At 41.9% G+C, this 22,474-nt stretch overlaps 1 protein-coding gene across 1 annotated transcript in view; it reads left to right on the top strand.

Moving 5' to 3' along the window:
• WNT3 (Wnt family member 3) overlaps window positions 1-19,879 on the top strand; it is a 39,056-nt gene extending 19,177 nt beyond the window's left edge. The window contains exons 2-4 of the mRNA XM_078641385.1: window positions 5,507-5,772; window positions 9,622-10,106; window positions 18,027-19,879. Coding sequence (XP_078497511.1) covers window positions 5,507-5,772; window positions 9,622-10,101 — 746 coding nt within the window. The 3' untranslated portion in view covers window positions 10,102-10,106; window positions 18,027-19,879. The remainder of the gene's footprint in view (window positions 1-5,506; window positions 5,773-9,621; window positions 10,107-18,026) is intronic.
• The last annotated feature ends 2,595 nt before the right edge of the window (window positions 19,880-22,474 follow it).

A 22,474-nucleotide genomic window follows, 5' to 3' on the forward strand; every position in this document is an offset into this window, starting at 1 on the left:
TATAGAGATGTTACATTTGTGTTCAAAGGAAGAGTAGCAGAGGGAAGGATGTATGTGGCAGAGTATGGACCAAGTGTTTTAGGCTGGAAAGACCAAGCGAGTTTAGATATAATACTTAACCCTAATGCGAAAGAACAGGTTATGGTACTAGAAGAGGATGATGAGTTTAAAAGAAAAATTAAAGAAGAGTACAGTGATGTATTCTCAGGAAAAATTGGTGTGCTTAAGGGGTTCAAACATGAAATAAAGCTGAGAGAGAATGCTGTTCCTGTAAATTATAAAGTAAGAAATGTTCCGTTTACAGTGAGGAATGAATTGGAGAAAGAGTTGGAGAGGTTGGAGACATCTGGAATTATCGAGAGGATAGAGTCGTCTGTATGGATGTCTCCGATTGTGGTAGCAAGGAAATCAAATGGAAAGATTAGACTTTGTGTGGATTTGAGAGGTGTGAACAGAGAGATCTTAGTAGATAAGTACCCCCTACCTAAGATTAATGAGTTGTTGGCAAAAACAAAGGGCATGAGATGGATTTCGACAGTTGATCTATCGTCAGCGTACCATCAGGTTCAATTGCACAAAGAGAGCAGGAAGATTACGTCCTTTATTACACCTTTTGGTTGTTTCCAATATGTTAGGATGCCGTTTGGGTTAGCCTCTGCGGCGGCGGTTTTCCAAAGGATTATGAGTGAGATTTTAAGAGGGATTTCAGGAGTGTTGTTTTTTCAGGACGACATATTGGTGATGGGAGAAAATAGGAAAACTCATGACCTGAGATTGGAGGATGTTTTCAATGTTTTGAGAAATAAGGGGCTGACGGCAGAATATGGGAAGTGTAAATTTGCTAAACAAAAAGTGGCTTATTTAGGTCATAATATTGGTGCAGATGGTATCTCTCCAAAGAAAGAATTACTACAGGCAGTGAGTGAGGCTCCGGAGCCTAAGAATAAGGATGAACTCCGTTCATTTTTAGGGCTGACGGAGTATTATTCGAAATTTGTAAAGAATTTCTCAGAGAAATCCTATGATTTAAGACAGTTGTTGAAACAAAGATGTAAGTTCGAATGGAATGAGAGATGTAAAAAAGGTTTTGAGGTCCTTAAAAGAGATATTTGTTGTGCCACACCAATTAAGGGATTTGATCCGGAATTGAGAAGTGTGTTAACTGTGGATGCAAGCGGGAAAGGTTTGGGTGCAGTTTTGACGCAAAATGAAGGTGAGGGGAAAGAAGTGGTAATTGGATTTGCATCGAGAAGTTTGACGCCAGCAGAAGAACTGTATTCGGTAATTGAAAGAGAGACCCTTGGTTGTGGGTGGGGTATGGAGCATTTCAGAGTGTATTTATGGGGGAATGAGTTTGATGTAAGAACGGACCATAAACCACTGGTGAATTTGTTGACTACAAAAGGAATGATTAGGGCATCAGCGAGAATAGCAAGACTTTCTATGAGATTGCAGGACTACAATTACAGGATAAAATATGTTCCAGGAGTACAAAATAAAATTGCAGACTGTTTAAGTAGAATACCCTTACCTATAAAAGAAGTACCTAGGAGTGAGTGGGATGATTATCAAATTGCTGTGGTGGAGGAAGAATTCGAGGAATTGATTGGTGAAAAGGAGTGGTTTGAGCATTATGGAAAAGATGAGTTGTTGGAGAGGGTAAAAGAGAAAGTTTTAGAAGGTTGGGGTGGAAGGAAACCAGATGGGGAAGAAGAAAGATGTTTTTGGGAGGTGAGAAGTGAGTTGAGTGTAGAGTCTGGATCTATTTTCAGGGGAGGAAAAGTTATACCACCGAAAACTCTGAGAAAAAAAATAGTAGATCTATGTCATGAAGGACATTTTGGAATTGTTAGGACCAAGAGAAGAGTCAAAAGCTCATATTGGTGGCCAGGTGTAGATATTGAAGTGGAAAGAGTGGTGAGGGAATGCAAGGAGTGTGCTGATTCGGATAAGAGCTTGACGACGTTAAAACCACCATTGTCACCTGTAAAATGTCCTGAAATGGTTTGGGATTTGATTGCAATTGATTTTGTTGGTCCGGTACAGAACAAGCATGAGGGTAGGTTTATTATAGTCTTGATAGACTATTTCAGCAAATGGGTTGAATTAGAAATTGTCAAAAAAGCTGATGCTGAGACTGTGATCAATTTTCTTAGTAGTATATTCTTGAGAGAAGGATTGCCGAAAAGAATTATCAGTGATAATGGTACACATTTTACAGCAGTGAATGTAGAAGATTTTTTAAAAAGGAATGGTATTACACATGCGTTAACATCAGTGTATCATCCCTCTGGTAATGGAGCTGTAGAACTATTTAATCGTGTCATTAAAGGAACAATACAAATTGCATGCCAGAATAAAAAGAATTGGGAAGTTGAACTAAGAAAAATGTTGTGGGGTTATCGTCTCACACCTTCTCTCACTGGTTTGAGTCCATTTGTGATGATGAGGGGTAGAGAACCTATCACAATGGACAATACTGGTTGGATGAATAGTACTAAACGTGTTGAATGGTCACCAGAAAAAGTAAAATGTCCTGAAATGGTTTGGGATTTGATTGCAATTGATTTTGTTGGTCCGGTACAGAACAAGCATGAGGGTAGGTTTATTATAGTCTTGATAGACTATTTCAGCAAATGGGTTGAATTAGAAATTGTCATAAAAGCTGATGCTGAGACTGTGATCAATTTTCTTAGGAGTATATTCTTGAGAGAAGGATTGCCGAAAAGAATTATCAGTGATAATGGTACACATTTTACAGCAGTGAATGTAGAAGATTTTTTAAAAAGGAATGGTATTACACATGCGTTAACATCAGTGTATCATCCCTCTGGTAATGGAGCTGTAGAACGATTTAATCGCGTCATTAAAGGAACAATACAAATTGCATGCCAGAATAAAAAGAATTGGGAAGTTGAACTAAGAAAAATGTTGTGGGGTTATCGTCTCACACCTTCTCTCACTGGTTTGAGTCCATTTGTGATGATGAGGGGTAGAGAACCTATCACAATGGACAATACTGGTTGGATGAATAGTACTAAACGTGTTGAATGGTCACCAGAAAAAGTAAAGGAGAATATCATAAAGGCACAACAAGTGTACAAAAAGAACTATGATAAGAAAAATGTGACAAGAGTGGAAGAGCTTGCGGTAGGAGATTGGGTTAAAACCAAAAAATGGGGAAAAGTGGCAAAGGGAGAAAGTGTTTTTTCCAAACCTTGTAAGGTTGTGGAGTGTCTAAAGAATTCGGCCAGACTTAGCGATGGTCGGGTATGGCATATGAGTCGAATTGCAAAATGTAAAAATGTTAAAAAGGCAGAGGAGGAAGAGGATGTTGAGGGAACTGCAGCCATGTTTGGGGAATGGTTGTGGGAAGATGAAGTGGAAGATACAATGGAAGATGAAGAGAGAATTGAGGAAGGGAGTCGCATAGAAGGTGAAGGTTTGACTGAACAAACTTGTGCAGATACAATGAGATTGGGAAGATTTGGAAGAGTCATTCATACTCCTCACAGACTTAAAGATTATATGTTAGTCTGATCAATTTATTATTTGTTTTTTTTCTCTACATGTTGTTGTATATAGTTTCCTTTTGTCATTTATTATTGTAAGGGGGAAGATGTGTTGTGTTGTAGTATTCTTATTAAGAACGTAGATAGGTTCTTAGAATAAGAACGTGTATGTGGGGTTCCAGGGTGGGACACTGAGGACTTATTGAGATCGTTCCTGCTACGTGAAGCAGAGTTGCCAATAAAATACTTAAAGAAGATATCCTGACTGTGACCCATCATTACACTCCCCTGTGCTAGCCTCCAGCCAGAAGGTGCACAGGGGAGGCGGCATGTGTTACTCCACCGTCCTCACACAAGTACAGAGGTACCCTCCGAGCAGGCTTGTGTTGGGTAGAGTAGTAATCCAGGGTTGACAGTTGCGTATTTTCACATCTGTCAGAACAAATGACAGTACATATAACACATGTCCGGTTTTCAGAGAGGGTCGTCTGAACAAGGCAAGCTTTCCTGTGTTCTGTGCAGAATTAGAAGCACCTTATTAGAAAGCGGTTTAGCGAACACAGGTAATACTGTGTGTTAAAAGTTGAGGTTCATTCTCTTTTGTGCCTCATTGTTTGTGTTTTGTGTGTTGGTGAGATGAGCGCTGTCATTCCGTGCCCCATGGCCAAGGCAAACTTGTAGTTCTACCTCTGTTTGTGGACTGTCCCAAATTTTGTTTTCCAAAATCTGGTCACCCTAGATTGTACTGCAGTGATTGAGGACTGTAACTGGTGCAAAGTCGTTCAATGCCCTTTCATCCGTGGCCGTGCCCACTAATACGCACCTAATTTCGACCTATTTTCACAGTTCACAGAGGTGGTAAATCTTTAAGGGGCAGATTTACAAAAACTGACGCATCTCTGCATATTAGCAGAGATGCGTCGGTGAATTTGCGTCACATAAACAAACCTTTGCGCCACCATGGATGCATTGCATTTACAATGAGGCGCACCGTGGCGCAAGGATAGACAGATGCGTGATGCACCTTTTGGCATAAAGGCAGTGCATTGCTGGAGTTATGTCGCAAGCACGACGCAACTCCAGAAATGGTCAGGCATGCCTATTCCTATCAAGCAGGCGCAAGGTTTTGACGCAGTGGCGTCGTAGAAGTGATGTAGTGAAATATTATAGATTTCACTGCGTCACTTTTATGAGGCTTTCTTATGTCTGAACACCCACCCTGCATACATTATACCTGACGCAGGTATAATGTAGTGCAGGGCTTTACAACGTGACGCCTCTCCCTAGATGCGTCACGTTGTAAATATGTTGCAACGTGGCGCATTGTTTACGACGCCGCTACGTCACAGAAGTGATACAACGGCAGCGTAAAGTTGTTGCAAGGGGCTTGTAAATCTGCCCCTAAGTGTTTAAGCAAGTGTAATCTTGTGACATTGGTCATCATGTCTCCAGACCTGGGCTTTTCTATTAGTAGTCCATTCAAGTCACTTGTGTACCTGAATCCCAACTCCTAGGATGCAATCATTTATTCAGTGAAAGCCAGGTGTGGAGACAGTTGCCCTGTTACATGGCACCACATGCTCATTCATTTAAGGTAGGTAAGCTGACCAGGCGTTTTGCAGCCCCCTTGCTGGGACAGTCGGTTTTTCACCATCTGTCTCGGCAGATTTTGACAAATTTGACTCAGGTCCCGGTTTTCAAAAAGTTTGACTGAAAAAAGTGGGAGCCATGTTTTTTGTGCGTTCCAAAGCAGGAATAGATGTCAGCTCATATTAGAAAGCGATTACATTAGCAGGTATCGCCTTGGTTGAGGTGACATTGTAGTCCTCCAATTTTGCAAAATGTCCCGGTTTTTCATCTTCAAAATATGGCAACCCTAATGTAAGGCATTATTTCACCCACAAATACCAGTTCCCATTGAAACAACAAACTACCCTGAAAAGAGATTCAAATCCCAACCAACCATCCTTTTCTCTGTTCTTCTTTGAATTCAGCTACTCGGGAGTCCGCCTTTGTCCACGCCATTGCGTCAGCTGGGGTGGCGTTCGCCGTCACCCGATCGTGTGCTGAAGGGACGTCCACCATCTGCGGTTGCGATTCGCATCACAAGGGCCCTCCCGGAGAGGGCTGGAAATGGGGCGGCTGCAGTGAAGATGCTGAGTTTGGCGTGCTCGTGTCCAGAGAGTTCGCTGATGCCAGGGAGAACCGCCCAGATGCCCGCTCTGCCATGAACCGGCACAACAATGAGGCAGGAAGAACGGTAAGTGAGCTTTAACTGGCCTTCGTAGTCTTCCAGTCTCAAATCCCTACAAGGACACTTGGGGGCATATTTACAATGAAATGGCACAGCACGGCGCCACACGCAATTTTGCTGCGCTGAGGTGCATAATTTCAAAAATGCAGGAATGCCCCGTATTTACAAAAATGCTTGGCACCCCTGTGCTCTCCCCTCTGCTGGTGCACAAACAGCAGTCACTTACCAAGGCAGGCACCCTTGAACCATGGTCGACTTAAGATGGAACCAGTGATGAGCAACAATGTTAGGCCTGGTTTATGAACATTTCCGACCAGTACCACAGAACTGAGCGCTGGTATTAGGTCCTGTGCCATTGTATTCTACATCCAACATCAAATCCACCTCAAAGTTATCAGGACCCGCCTACTCAGATGTTCATTCTTCTTTGAAACGGCCTGTTGGCACATGGCCTTTTTGAGCAGACAGATGCCCATGCTCATATCTTGACTGCTTCAAAGTCACCCACATAGTATAGGGCTTCCCTACTCCCAACAGGTTTCTTGGATTTTGTTAGCTAAATATTCGATTAGATGAGCAGTTCCACGTCAGTCTGGTGTTTGTGTTGTTTAAAGTATCCACTCAAAGGATCAATGTCTGAACTGGTCACAAATTCTGGTGGGTCCACTCAACCCGTTATCCTTCTGTGGTTGATAAAGTGAGTACCATTGAGGTGGGTAGTAATAAACAACTTTGATTCAGCATCCAGATACCCAGATGGGGACACGTGCTCTTTACAATACATGTTGTGTTGTATGTCATGCAGCCAATTCGCTCCAGTAATGTGGTTCACTAGTCATGATCAAAAGCCCAAAGAGACTTGTACACCATACACAAGTGAGTAGGACTGGTGCAGGAAAGAGATCATTGTGCATGTCTCGTTGCACACCTTTCAGGTGGAGAGGTAGGCTGGTGGCCTTTATGGAAGCCTGCTTGTTTCCTATACTTGGTCCATTAAATTACTCGATCATCATATGATCTGCAGTGGCACCTGGGTGCTTCCTGCTTGTTACAAAAAGCCACTTAACATTGGATAAGGTGTGGGAGGCAATAAACCGCTGACTTACAGTAACCACTATAAGACATGTAGGGGGCCAATTCACGAGGGCATCTATTAGTATGTGAACTAGTACTACAGAGTACTACTTCTCCTAATCAGGAATGGTCCTGTGAATTGGGCCTGAATGTTGAGCTCCCTGTGCAAAGGGCACAGTGCTTTCTATTTGTAGTAATTCCATGAAATATTTCCTGAATGTTCCGATTTTAGATGTTTTGGTACCAATTCACTAAAACATTTAACAATAAATCTCAGAATGTATTACATTGTTAAATAAAAGCAGAGGACTCCTAATATGAAGTACTTCTTCAATAATTATATTGTCAACTGGCCCCCTCCTGTTGGCCTCGTTAGAGATATCTCACTAGGTTTCATGCTGAGCCCCATCACATAAAAACTTTGTTGAGGACCCACTTTAGATAACATTTTCTCACAATTAAAATGTTAAACAGTGAATTGGGGCTTGAGAGCATTTCCGTCAAGAACTGCTGACAAAAACTTATATTGAATGGTGTTTTCCAGTTTATCACAATAGATTTGAGTGAACAACTTGCTCAATGCTCAAAACATTTCAATTGACAGCAGAAGAGGACACTTGCATTCAGGCCTGCAAGTAACTTTTCCTAGGGTGCTGTTCAGTAACATCGGGCACGATTCACAGAACTAACTTAAGACAAAATCCTAAACTTACTACTTTTGGTATTCACAGAAGGCATTTAGTAGTAGTAAAGTTAGGATTTTGTCTTAAGTCGGTCTTACGTCTGTCCTAAGTTTGTCTTAAGTCGGTCTTAAGTCTGTCCTACTACTTTTGGTATTCACGGAAGGCATTTAGTAGTAGTGAAGTTAGGATTTTTTCTTAAGTTTGACTTAAGACAGACTTAAGACAGACTTAGGACAGACTTAGGACACACTTAGGACAGTGTGTGTGTGTGTGTTTTCACACAACATAGTTCTTCTATTGAGTATGTGGCCCCCAAGTGGGCTTTGCTCACACATATTTTGGCACTTTGCATCCTGGGATATGTAGTCCCTGAAACAACGAGTACACATTCTCCATAAGTGGGTGTACTTGCATGTGTCTTTTTAAAAACAATTATTCTCCTTTTAGTAAGGTCCAGTTACAAAGAACAAGTATATTTAAGACTTGGCTTGCTGTGCTGCACTCAACCAGAGATCAGTTCCCTATCGTAGCCTCCCATTTCCATTAACTCGGATGGTGCTCCTCCCCACGGTTCAGATGGCCACGTATTAATATGTTCCACCAAATGCCCGAAAGCTGGCCCAAGCACCAGGCCAAAAAAAGTTTACAAACATAAAAACAAATGAGCAAATTTCATACAGACTTCCTTTTGCACAGATTAAAAACAATAAATTAAAATTGGAAGTTGGTTGTTCTAATTAAAGTTCATATCACTACTATATACAGTTTTATTTTGTAATAAACTGAATTAGGCCTCTAATGCAAATAACAATCTAAAAGAAGTTCTTATATCTTTAAAAAACATTCATAGTCATTTTGTTCAAACAATAAGACTAAAAGAGACCAGATACTCGCTAAAAAAGAGAAAAAGCACTAGATGGACCTACTAGAATTTTTTCTAATTGTTCAGTAATCAGAATTTACAGATATATATATATATATATATATATATATACACACACACACAATTTCCTCTCTCTTTGTTGGAAAGGACAAGCGGCACTACGATCCTCCAGCACCACTGAATCTTTATTCATCCTTCATCACAAAGTGCATAATGTGCAAAAAAATAGACAAATCACACATTGCTCAACTCCCGGAGAGGGAGAGAGAGGGGGTCTTAGGGAAAATATTTAAAGACCCTTCCAGTTTCAATCCCCAATCCTACTGATAAATAACACAAGAAAACTGGTGGTCTAGTGAGAGAAAGGAAAAAAAATATATATACACAGAACGAATGTAAGCGCAAAACCTAAAATTTCGGTAGATTAATTCAAAACCGATACTGTATTTTTTAACAAGTCCACCTGTGGTCATTAATAAAGGTATCTTGGACCACTGTTGTATCTTTTTAATTCACTTATACTTTAATCTTTCTTGCACTGCATTTTCTATCCCTGTCACAACACGCCTAGCCTCCCAACTTTTGGCTCATTGCCAGAAGAGCTGAGGTGACAGGTGCGCCTTTGGTTTTCCAAATGATGACACTGGCCACCAAGGGCAGTTGATGGAAACCCTTACTTTTCTGCCCTCCTCAGGGTTTCTCCTGATATGAAGTCGCATTTGCGTCATCATTCTCTTACTATCACTTATAGTCAGACAGAGGAATGATTTGTTGTAGGTCTTGCGCTTACTTTCGTTCTGTGTATATATATTTTTTTTCCTTTCTCTCACTAGACCACCAGTTTTCTTGTGTTATTTATCACAAAAATAGACAGCCAACACGTTTCGGTGCTCTCGCCTTCAACTGGACCCAAGAGTCCAAAAGCACAAACAGTTCATTTAAAGTGACTTTGTATGCTACTCCAGCCATTCTTTCTAATAAAAACAACTACAACGCTCATGTAATTTTGCTAACGCTGACCCATAACTTGCCTCCATTTTGGAAATCATTCCATAATATATATCTTTTTTCTTTCTTCTTCTAAATTATATTAATAACTTGTCACATTTTCATGTTAATTTTAACACTCATTTCATATAATTGTTATCCCACAAAATATCCATTTTAAATGAATGTGGCTGATTTCAATGTGCCTGTTTTTGTGTCTCCCAATAGACAATCTTGGATCACCTGCATTTAAAGTGCAAATGTCACGGCCTTTCCGGGAGCTGTGAGGTGAAAACCTGCTGGTGGGCTCAACCTGACTTCCGAACGATTGGCGACTATCTCAAGGACAAGTACGACAGCGCTTCAGAGATGGCGGTGGAGAAGCACAGAGAGTCTCGCGGATGGGTGGAGACTCTCCGGGCGAGGTATGCCCTCTACAAACCTCCAACTGAGCGAGACTTGGTCTACTATGAAGGTTCTCCTAACTTCTGTGAGCCCAACCCAGAAACAGGGTCCTTCGGGACCAAGGACAGGACATGCAATGTAACCTCCCATGGGATTGATGGCTGCGACCTGCTCTGCTGTGGGCGGGGACACAACACGAGAACGGAGAAGCGCAAAGAGAAGTGCCACTGCATCTTCCACTGGTGCTGCTACGTGAGCTGCCAGGAGTGTATACGGGTCTATGACGTCCATACCTGCAAGTAGAATGGGTATGTTAAACCTTATGCCTAAATCTTTCCATCAGGTTTTAGTCTACATATAATCAAATGCTAGGCAGAAAATTCAGTCCAACTGCAAATTTTCTTCATTGATTTCAGCAACGGATGGAACTTTATACAGTCAAACCTTTTAGCCAAGACCAGTTTGCATGCTGGGACTTACTTATAGTTTCGTTTTTCTAGTATACATTCAGGTAAACACGGCCAGTTGTAACTATGTATCAGTTGGCTTGTTTGCATGTTAAGGTATCACATGACCTTTTCAAGGAAAGCTAGAGCTGTGCGATTCTTTTTTCTCGACTGGCCACATAATAGGGCAAGCCATACGTAGAAAGTACAAAAACACCAAAATAGAGCATCATTGGTTGAAAATAAAGGGGGGAAATCTCTCAAATCATGTCCCAAACCAGCTATGGATGGGAAGAGGTAAGGGGACTTTCTGAAGCATTTGAGTCATTTAAAAAAGGATGGTCTGTATGGGATGGGGTATGGCAGCAATGTGAGCAGATACACCATCCTGAAGCTCCCTAATGGCCCACACCTAATGGGCCTTTAACCAGTGCTGTCTGTGTCTCGAGTCCCAGCATTGAGGATGGAGAACAGAGGTTCAAATGGAGCTTTCTGGAGCAACTAAGAATTGGGAAGAGCTGTCCGCCTGAGCTGTCTCCTCAAAGAAAGATACACAAGACTCAGAACTTCAGTATCACAGCATCCTAAGATGGCACCCATTGCCTTAGCCTCAGAAGAGACACGCCTTTGAGGAACAGCAGGAAAGGGGTGGGCCTTGGAACCTCTTTTGCCCAATTTTGATGAGTCCTTGTCAGCAGCAGGTTGGACTAAGCAGGAGCCTTGGCCAAACTCCTGAGACGGCTCCAACTCATCCAGAACGCCTCTGCATGCCTGATCCTCGCCATCCCTCACCGCAGCCACATCACACCCCACCTGAGAGACTTGCACTGGCTCCCGGTCAACAAGAGGATAACCTTCAAGCTCCTCACCCACACACACAAGGCACTCCATAACACCGGACCAACGTATCTCAACAGACGACTTAGCTTCCACACCCCCACCCACTAGCTCCGCTCCGCCAACCTCGCCCTCACCACAGTCCCCTGCTTCTGAAGAGCGACCACCGGTGGCAGATCGTTCTCCCACCTCGCCACCAAGACCTGGAACACCCGCCCCATCCAGCTATGGCAGACCTAAGCCCTGCTGACCTTCAGAAATCTCCTCAAGACCTGGCTTTTCGAGCAGTAGCAGCATTTCCAACCCCAGCACCTTGAGACCCTCACGGGTGAGTAGTGCACTGTACAAATTATATGATTGATTGATTGAGAGTGACACTCAGTTGCCTATAGGGTGCCAGAATGGGTGCCCAGAGACATTGGTGAGGCATCGATCCTCACCAAGGGATCCCTGCCAAGAAGAGAAGCGCACAGCAGGAGACTGAAGGTACTTGCTGGCACGAACCATGGGCGCAGCCTTCACTATATCACAGCTGTTTAATGAGAGAAGACTGTGAGGCTAGCCACACACCTGTACAGAAATTGCTGATTCTAACCTTAATTGATGAGATGAGAAATGCAACAATCAGGACTGGCCCTCCCTCCACCAGGTGGTTTCCTAGTATGGGCTTGGATTAAATCAGAAAGGGCGCCCTGACATGTTGTACCCTTCTGCTCTGGATGCCAGTGGCAACTAAGGAAGGACTGGTGACTAGCTTCGGATATTGTTATCCTGCATCTATTGGAAGTGGCTGGAGCCTCTCAATTTGAATGTCCACTAATGTTTACATTGCAAAACTGAAGGGGGCCTATTATCAAGGACCGGTGTTAAAATTATCGCGTTTTATCGGCAGGAAACTTCAGATAAAATGGCGATAATGGGCTTTATAATACGCCCTTTGTTAATTCCCATAGAAGCCCATGTTAACACCAGAACATGGGCTTCTATGGGAATTAACAAGGACGTATTATCAAGCCCATTATCCCCGTTTTATCGGCAGTTTCCTGGCGATAAAACAGCGATCATTTTAACACCGGTCCTTGATAATATGCCCAACTAACCCTCTGAATGCACTCTCTTTGGAAATGGTTCATCATCATTGGCCCAGAAGAAATCTAAAGCCTCCAAAAAAGTTGGCACAGTAATGAGGGGGAAGCTGGGTTGAAGCACGGCTGGACTGGGAATGTAAACCAGCCCTGGCCATTAACTCAGAGCGGCACGGGAGTGGGGGAGGGGAACGGTGCTGGTAGAAACACTGTTGCTGCTTTTGTTACAGGGGCAGATATTGCAGCGCTGCTGCAAAACTGTCCCCACAGTAACAAAAATGCCCCCCATAGTCTAAAATAGACCTCCACCCTTCCGAGACCACCGGGAAAACACCTGGTGCCCGCTACGGCCAGCCCAGCACTGGGTTGAAGCTTTGTCATCATGGTCACACTTCGTACAAACAAAATCTCAAACACGGTCTTTGACCCAGCTGAGAAGCCTGATACATCAACACCAGCCGCTGTGGCTGTGCTTACGAAGGTGATGCTTTTCACCCTACTACTCCTTTAGAATTGAGTCTATGAGGAAATAAAGTGATGTGCCCTATGTCCTTCAGGAGCTAAACTCTGACCTTCTTTAAAAGATCGACACTCTAAGATCAGACACAAACTTGGTAAACAAGAGGGTGATGGAGATTGAGGGTAAAATCGAATGCCTGGAGGAAGCCAGAATCACTCGAGATAAATCTTGACACCCTATATGCACAGGGAGAGACTATAGAGGTGCACTGTGAAGACCTAGAGAATGGCTCTAGGAAGGGATAACATCGGGTTACAGGCCTGGAGGAGGGAGTGGATGGAATAGATTGCAGACTTTATTGGGGGGCTGTTCTTTTTAATGCTAGGGTAGAAGCGTTCAGAAGCAGTGGCGTAACAAAACTTGAGGCCCCAACCCCCTGCAAAGTAAAAGGAGGGCCCGTCACTTTGCCCCACCACCAAAAAATAGAGTGTATCAAATTAACACTAACTGGTTCAAGACCCAGTCTGTGTACTGTGCTGCAGGGGCTCCCTGGAGCTCTGCTCCTCGCACCGCAGGGGCTAATGCTACCCCACCGCTGAGAAGTCCATCTGGAAAGGGTCCACGGGTTGGCCAGGAGCGAACAAAAGACACTTGGCGCAAAGATATCCTCGCTTCAAAGTGAAGGAGGAGCACTGCGAGCTGCCAGACTCAAAGGCTCAAGTGCCTTTTAGAAGTCTGAATGCTCTCTCTTCCAGGATATCACACCCACCACCCTTCAGCCTAGAAAGTACTTCCGCCCAATCACAGAGAAGCGGCAAAAAGACAAGATCAAACACCGATGGATGTTTTCATTTGGCATCGCTTTTGAATTGGCAGAACAAGGTACACCACTTCGCAGACAGGGAGGAAGCAGCTCAGGAGTCAGGAGCAGGTGTGGGACTCAGGTGGGGACACAAGTGATCTGGGATTTACTCTGAAGATGATACAATGCATTAATGGTCAAAGACTAGATCTCAGTGCAGATGAGCTGCCAAGATGAAGGCTAGAATCTGATTTAGAGCAGCCCAACTCTTTGTAACTTTCTACACTTGGTAATACCTGATGAAATGAGATCGAACTATGGGCGGAGGCATTGTTAGCTCAGCGGTTATCTAGGACGGACTGTGATTATTTAGGGCGGTATTAGCAAAGGCTAAGGGATTACATTTGAGGATGGCGATGTAGTCTTTATATTTCTTCTCATGTAGCAGAAGACACAAGGCAGGGTCAAGGGGAGTCTCGTATTCAAGACCCAATATCCCAGCACGATGGAGCAAGCTTGGTTGCACGTCCCAGGGGACTCCTGTTTGGCTAGCCCCCTTTTAATGTTTTTTGACTAAGTTCCACATTATTATGTGACACATTAAGGGAACATTCAGGTAGGCATTGTCATTTTTTACTTTTTGGTGTGGATAGGAGAAGGGAGTTTTGTGTGGGGGGGGGTTTGTTAGTTTCTAAAATAAGATCACAGGTTTTTCTGTACTAGGGATCACATTTCCGAGGGCCACAGGTAAGAAGTCTACTGGAGTAACTGGGCGCAAACCATTAAGATGAATGTGCTACCTTATGTCAGGTTCTTCCTGGACCAGTAAAACAGAATGTGTTATTTAATTATTATTATTTATTTTGTTTGGGAAGGAGGGTCGGCCCCAGACAGCATAAAATATGCTGACACTGTTGAGGTTGGGAGGGAAACTGGCTTTTCACGATTTACAGTCCTATTACAGAGCTGCACATGTAAGAATGCTTGGTCCTTAAAGCAATCTGGACACACATCGAAAGAGTAGTCACTGCTGAGCCTCTCTGAGACTCGACATGGATACCAAACCCTGAAAGACCCCACAGGGTCTGTCTAACCATCCTACACACACTACCCTAGCAGTCTGGGATACAATTAGTATGCCGGTGGGCCTTACCGCGTTCCCAACACCTTACACTCATGCACTCTAACCCCTGCCTGAGAACCCTTTGATAGCTAAGGTGGAAACGTTGAGTCACGAATGCGTACTTGTTTGATAAATACACAGTTAGGTCCTTCAGGGCCTGCAAGGAGCCCTAAGATTTTAAAGTCTTACCAATAAGTGTCTTAACCTTTTTTCCACCCAACACATTACAATGTATAGTGAGTGGCTTTTTGCCCTTTACTTTTTCCTCAAATGCTCCCCAATCACTTCTTAGCCCTGATCATGGCCAGCGTTGACTGTTTTGAACTGGACATAAGAGCAGTCACTGTCCTTGAAGGATCCTATTTCAAAGATAGATTTTTTTCCCCTCCATTCAGTTTCTTTTCTCAACCCTTCTCTCTCAACTGCTTGAGGCTGCCCTATTGTTGTATTATTTCACTCACCTGAGCACTGCCTCATAATCTGAGAATTGATCAAATTATCTGAAGGAAACTTCTTTTATTTATTCATATATATATATATATATATATATATATGTATATATATATATATATATATATATATAAACTTCCTGACCGCCTAGTGCTCGGCGGGAAGCCTTCAGGTGTAGACCTCTTTCAAATTCCCTTCGAAAATCACGGACCAACACAGAGGATCAAAGTGCAAGCAGTGCAAATTTTAATCCGGCATTATAAGATAGGTGTCTTCCATGACTCGTTTCACTCCATGAAGGAGCTTGATATATATATATATATATATATATATATATATATATATATATATATATATATATATATATATATATATATATATATATATATATATATATTTTTCTTTTTTTTTTCATTTCTATCTCCCTTTGTGAAAAACCAGGATTTTCTTAGACATATAGAAGAGATTAGATGGGAAGAGAATTTATTGCTTATAACTTTGGAAATCACAAGTTTATACACCTGTATTTGTCACTCTGATGGTTTAAATGCAATAAGATGGTTTTTGGGCCAAAAACATCCAAAATTCACACAACACAATGAAATGCTGCTGCAGATGGTCTCATATTGTCTCCACAATAACATCTTTGTATTTGACGGACAACTGTACCTACAAAATCGTGGTACAGCGATGGGTACGTGCTTCGCCCCCAGCTACGCGAATCTTTTCGTTGGTTGGTGGGAGAAGCACGTAGCCTGGGGGGAGGCCAATGACCAATGGTTAGATAGGATCGTGCTTTGGTCGCGATACAATGACGACCTGTTTATTATATGGAGAGGCGATCGACCCTCAGCGGAGGAGTATATCGCATCTCTAAATAATAACAACCTGAACCTCATGTTTACAGGGAATATTAGCAATAGGGCGGTCAATTATCTGGACCTACAGGTCTACATTGAAAACAATGTCCTACTAACCCGTCTTTTCAGAAAACCTACTGCGGGTAATGCAGTTCTGCACGCAGGCAGTCATCATCCAATAAGCCTAATCAAAAGCATACCCTATGGGGAACTTTTGCACTTAAAGCGCAATTGCTCCACCGAGGAGAGCTATGTAAGTGCTAAAAATGATGCATTATCACGCTTTTCAGATAGAGGTTATAGGAAAGGACACTTGAAAACTGCTGAACTGAAAGTGCAGGAGATTGAGAGGAAAACACTACTATCTTCTAAAAACAAAAAAACTAAACAATCTAAAACTGATGACAACATTGTACGAATGATCACAACGTACAATGACAGATCTGCACAAATTGTCCAGATTTTCAAAAAGAATTGGCATATCCTCCAAACCGATCATATACTAAAAGCCCACATTCCAGAACGCCCGCCTATCACATACAAAAGGTGTCCATCAATCGGAGACCATCTAATACACAGCCACTTTACTAAATCCAATGCCACACAGAACAAACTAGGAATAAATGGCTTCTTTCCTTGTAGGAAATGCAAAGCCTGTAGATTTAGTAAAAAAATCACTACTTTCGAAGGTGGGCCAGGGGACCCTAGGCCAGTAAGAACAATTAATAAGTTTTATAATTGTAATTCTGAGTATACCATATACTGTCTCATCTGTCCGTGCAATAAAAGGTACATCGGCAGCACCAAGAACCCCACTAAAAAGCGAATATTAGAACATATGCGGGCCATTTCGAACAAAGACCCTACCTACCCCGTCGCAAGACATTTTGAACTATACCATCAAAGTAACAAGGATCTGTTGCAATATTACTGCATCGACGGGGTAGACAAATATGAAAGGGGTGGAGACAGGCTGAAGAAACTCAGAGCCTAAGAGTCCCGTTATATTATAGAGCTCCAAAGTATGAGTCCGGCTGGACTCAACAATGATGAGGAACTTTGAACACACCTAGAATAACAAGTGGCAGTGTTATACCTAGAAAGAAACAGCTTCATTGTAAGAAAAAGGATGTAATGTAAAATATGTAATTTACACATGTAAAAACACATATATCCTTTCATTCCCCCGAACCCTTTACGCTATATATTGCTGCTCTACATGAAACAACACAAATAGGAATGTCCTATAGCAGCAAGCTTTGCCAGACACATATATATAATAATGAGCCCATCCAGGGCACAATTCTGCTACCGCAACAGGTTTTGCGACAATAAGAAATTGATCCAATGTTTACGAATTGTGTAGATATTAATTTGATCTTTCTTTATTCCTGCTGTGGTTAAGATTTATAACAGGGAATATGTATTGCATGTAATTAATTTTTTCTGCCTACAAAATTACACCTGTTTATAGAAAATGTTCTTAAATCCTTAATTTTGGTTTACATCTTTGTTAAAGTTTTTAGCACTTGCACTTTATAAATGAAATTAATATTTTTGCATTTTATTAACCCACTATAAGATGGCCACCGCATAACTGATATCGCTGGGACTGGTGAAATGTCCATCTTTTGTTTTCATGGCTATGATGACGTATGGAGGGTTTAAAATGGTTGTGTCACTTAATGGTAATCGACATTGAAAAAGCCGCGAGGCGAAACGCGTCTGTCCATAGGGGGGGAGAGGGCTCAAGCACCGAATAAAGCATTTCAAAGCTTTATAATCAACTCCGCGTGTGCCTTTCATTTCTGCAAGCCAGAAAATTGCCTGCCATGTGAAGCAATATATATATATATATATATATATATATATATATATATATATATATATATATATATACATATATATATATATATATATATATACATACATATATATATATATATATATATATACATATATATATATATATATATACATATATATATATATATATATATATATATATATATATATATATATATATACGCACACACACACACCCTTTGTGGTAGTATATTAACCTGAAAATTGTCCAGATGAACCATTGTTCTTGGTGATGTTATTTGATGAGTACTTGCCTTCAGGACTGCTTGTTATTCACTGCTACTTTTTGTTTCTTCTAGGAGTCCTTTGGGAGAAAGCAACCTGATTGTCCAGGAATATTTATGACAACCCCACTGGAATTTTAAAACCTGCCTCATGGGCTTGAGAGATCTTGGCAGCAGACTTAGCAGGATAAATATTTGAAGTCTAACGTAGAACGTCAGCTGGACCTTACCTGTCCAGTGGGAGCTTCTTCCAATGAGGTGTCCTTTCAGCACTCAAATCACACACACTTCACCACCCGTTGGTCAGATTGCTTGTTGGGAATTGCATTTTGAGAAAAGAGGGTAGTCCTGTTGACCGGGATTTTTTGGGATGGTATCAAAGAGTTTTACCAACATTCTACACACATATTTAAAGATGTTATAAAACAAAAACTATCTTGGAAACATTGAGCGGGGATGGCCGAACATGGAATTCATTGGTTCTTATAATGGGCGGTCTCTTCTGTTCAGAAATCTTTAGAAGTCTCCAGTAATCTGCTATCCTTGACGAACATTGGATAATAGCAACTGTGCACTCACCGCATAAACCCCTTTGTGGCTCATAACGTGGACATTTTTAGTGCAAGAGCTTAGAGCAACAGTTTGAGCAAGAAACCATGAGTGGAGCAGTGATAGAGGCCCAGAGGACAAAATGCATTTAGTTATCCATATAACTTGGTCATCATGGGGAGCAGGTCAAAACCAATGCTTTGATAAACCCATGACATTCCCATGCCTTCATTTCAAATGGTAAAAATCACTGCCATTAATTTATATCCTTGTTAAGGGGAAGATTTGGTGAAGATCTCAAGGTTTGGCTACATTAATTGTTAATAATGACCATGGCTTTATACCTGAATAGAAACCCATTGAAACGTCGACAAAAATGTTGGGACCGATCTTGTATAGTGTACCATGCACATCATTGCCACTTCTGCTCGCAACCTCTTGACCCAGTGTTGAGTATTAAGACCATCTATAATAGAGACTGGGCATCAAGGCGTGCATCTGGATCACCGGATTACTCCGCGAACGCCGGGACACATGCATCAGAGGTCCCCAAGTGTAGATCAAGAACCACAAAGTTATCACTAGACATAGTGTCAGCTGCATCAGCTTCTTAATATATGGGTTGGTCTTCTGTGAACATGAACTTTATCCCACCGAAACAACAACGAAAGCGCTTAAGAACACATTCAAATTGCTACATTTTATATCTGACACAAGTCTATCCGGGGGCTTGTTCGATAAATATATCCCACCGAGAATATAGATCAAGGTCCTGTTTGCTTACGTTAAAGTCTCATGGCTGATGGAAGAGACAGAGATTTACGACTGGTACCAGGTTAGATGATCCTGCAAGAGATTTCGTTTGGCAAATGCTCACCTATGCATTGCGAGCAATGGAATGACGAGGGGCCTAATCTGTATATGGCATGGAAGCAACAAGTACATTAATGTGACAGGTTGACCGGTTCTTTAATGTTGGTTTTTTTGTTGCGTGCCAGATACCTTCCAGTTCTTTGGCCAAGTAGACTTTGTTGGCATTCTCCACTACTTTGGTACATGCAACAATATGGCGCTGGTCTTTCATCCTGCAGTTCTCTTACCAGTAGGCTGATAAGTTAGCACTGAGGGATTCCCCTTCACAGACACTCTGCATCCAAAGCTTTGTACAGAACTTGTAGAGGCTGTTCATCCTTCCTTATTTTATATTCATAAATGGCTCGTTTTTATAAATATTATTTATTATACCATGTATATACATTCGGAGAGTAAACTGAGATGATATATTATATAAATATATATATTATATATATGTATGTTATTTGAAAGAGAAATGGTCCTGCATTTTTTGTTTTCTGCTAAATTATTAAAAAGAAAGTATCTTTCGGTCTTAAAATGTAAATTGTTTGCTTATCATTTTAATTTTGCATTGGTAACAATGTGCTTAAAATTTCACAGCAAGCATACATTCCTTTTAGGAATGTAATAATTTGTTTTGGAGGGGAAACTAGAAAACACTCAGGCCCAGATTCTGAAGACTGACAGGCAATGCAGCACAGCACCCAAAGATGCTGTACTGCATTGCGTGACATGAGAATGCCATATTCACATAGAAATGGTTCTCTCCTCCCCTCTCCTTAGCGCGGGTGCTGATTTCAGCTGCTGAGCCCCATGCACACATACCAGGGTGTGTACATGATTCTAGCATATGTTTTGTAAAGGAAAGGTATCCTTCCTGCACATAATACGATGCTTAGACAAGTGAAAATGATTGTCCTGCTTTGTCTGTGTGCTGCACAGCGCAGCACACATGCAAAGGCGGAAAAGTACGGAGAAATGAAAACATTTCTCTGTTTAATTCTTGATTTTCAGCAACATACATTTTTGGCGCTAAACCCTTGCTACTGATGTTTGAGAATAGGGTTTAGTGTCAAAAAGCATTGGTGGTAGCATGGGTACCCCCATGTAACGCCCCCTTGAATCACATATACCAATTTGCGTTGGTTGGTGAATCCCAAAAAAGGTTTAGTGCTACAAAAGTAACGCTAACCTGACGCTAAACCTTTGAAAATCTGGGCTTCACACTCAGTAGATGATATCAGATGTTTTCCCTATAAAATTCTGACTACAGTTGTAGGAAGGAGATTATAGCACTTACCACAGAAGTGCTTCAGGTTTCTAGACTTCTTCAGATTTCATGTGTAATATTTTGAATTCTTAAATGGTTAACAGTGCATTATAGTCTTTGTGTTAACTTTTGAAGCAGATAGCTAAAATAATATTGTGACCTTCAAATGCCTAATGTGCATGTTAAAAGCACTCCAACAATACCAGCAAACATGTATGTTAGAAACATTTAATGAAGTTGCAAGTTCTTGGACCGTGATAAATGATATTCATAAGCCAGTGGAAGAAGAAATATGCTAGTGAGAGTCTGCGAATTTGTTGATTTTTAAGCAATCTGCAAGGTCTATTCTACAAGTTTTAATGCGCCTTTTCAAAGCATTTATTTCCATTTCTATCCCAATTGAGGGTTGATGTGATGATTAGGTCAGCTCGCAAATGACCTTTCATGTACCCTTACAGCCTGCCGTAGCAGGCTATCCCAGCCATTAAAAGGGTTTGAGGGTCGGTATTAGTGGCCTCATTTATGAGGCCATGCGTCACTTTTTGTGACGCACCAGCAGCGTAAAAAATGTGCCTTGTTGCACCATATTTACAAAGTGACGCAACTACCTAGATGCGTCACTTTGTAAACCCCTGCGCTACATTATACCTACGCCAGGTATAATGTATGCAGGGGGGGCCTTCTGACGTAAGAAAGGGTCATGGAAGTGACGCAGTGAAATCTATAAGATTTCACTGCGCCACTTCTAGGACACAAATGCGTCAATTTCTTACGCCTGCCTCACAGCAGGCGAAAGACTGATGCAGGCCCTTTCACATGTGGCTTGCCCCATGTGAAAGGATACATTGCTGGAGTTGCGTCACTTTTGTGACACACTCCAACAATGCGTCACTTTTACGCCATACAGATACGTTAGAAATACTGACGTATCTGTAACTGCTTGCGCCATGATGCGTCATACTGTTAATATGACGCATCATTGGTGTTGCAAGGAGGACGCAGTGAAAAGTGACTCATCGCTGTTTTCACGCAGCGATGCGTCACTTTTCATAAATGAGGCCTTAGGATTTTAAGGGTCGGCATTAGGATTTTAATGGTCGTTCTGTCCAGCTATGGCGGAATATGAGGCTATTAGATTTTGAACCTTTGTTAAATGGTAGTAACTGTCAAATATGGAAAGCAAGAGGTGTGACAAAAGGTTGAATGATTTACTTTATTTGGCAGAAGCAAGAGAGGCAAAGCAAGGGAGAATCATCCCCCCTTTCCTCCTTCTCTGGCTTCAGTGATGCTTTAAACCACGTGAGGGCAGAGGGAGTAAGCTTCATATTTCCCCCCTTCCACAGCCTCTGCCTCTTTCATTCCCAGGTGCAATCCAAATAGGCTGGAAAAGCGAAGGAGTCAGAGGCTGTTGCTTAGGACAGAAGCGGGCCTTTACCAGTGGTTGTTGCCTGCCGCTACTCCACTGCCCAAGTGGAAGAAGAAACAAACTGGTCTTTTCAGATTTCATAAACCTTTTTTTCCACAGCGTATATCAGACCGGAGTACTGTTTCCATGAATATATGACGATACAACGAATTCCGTTGCAACGCATGCCTTTACCACGCATGCGTTACAACGGAATTCGTTCACCACGCATAAACTTTTCCTCGACTATTTGCGTGGTGACGTCATACGTCGTTAAGAGAAAATGTCATTTTTTACAGATTTCTCTTAAACGACTCTGATGCCGACGTGACTTCTGGTGAGTTGTTTTATTTGGGGGGGAGACCCCCCCAAGCCCCCCCCCTTTTTTTTTTTACCTTTACCACATATGCCTTTACTACAAACATCGTAGTAAAGGCATGCGTG

Source organism: Lissotriton helveticus, chromosome 5_1, assembly GCF_964261635.1.
Source record: "Lissotriton helveticus chromosome 5_1, aLisHel1.1, whole genome shotgun sequence".
Taxonomy (NCBI): Eukaryota; Metazoa; Chordata; class Amphibia; order Caudata; family Salamandridae; genus Lissotriton; species Lissotriton helveticus.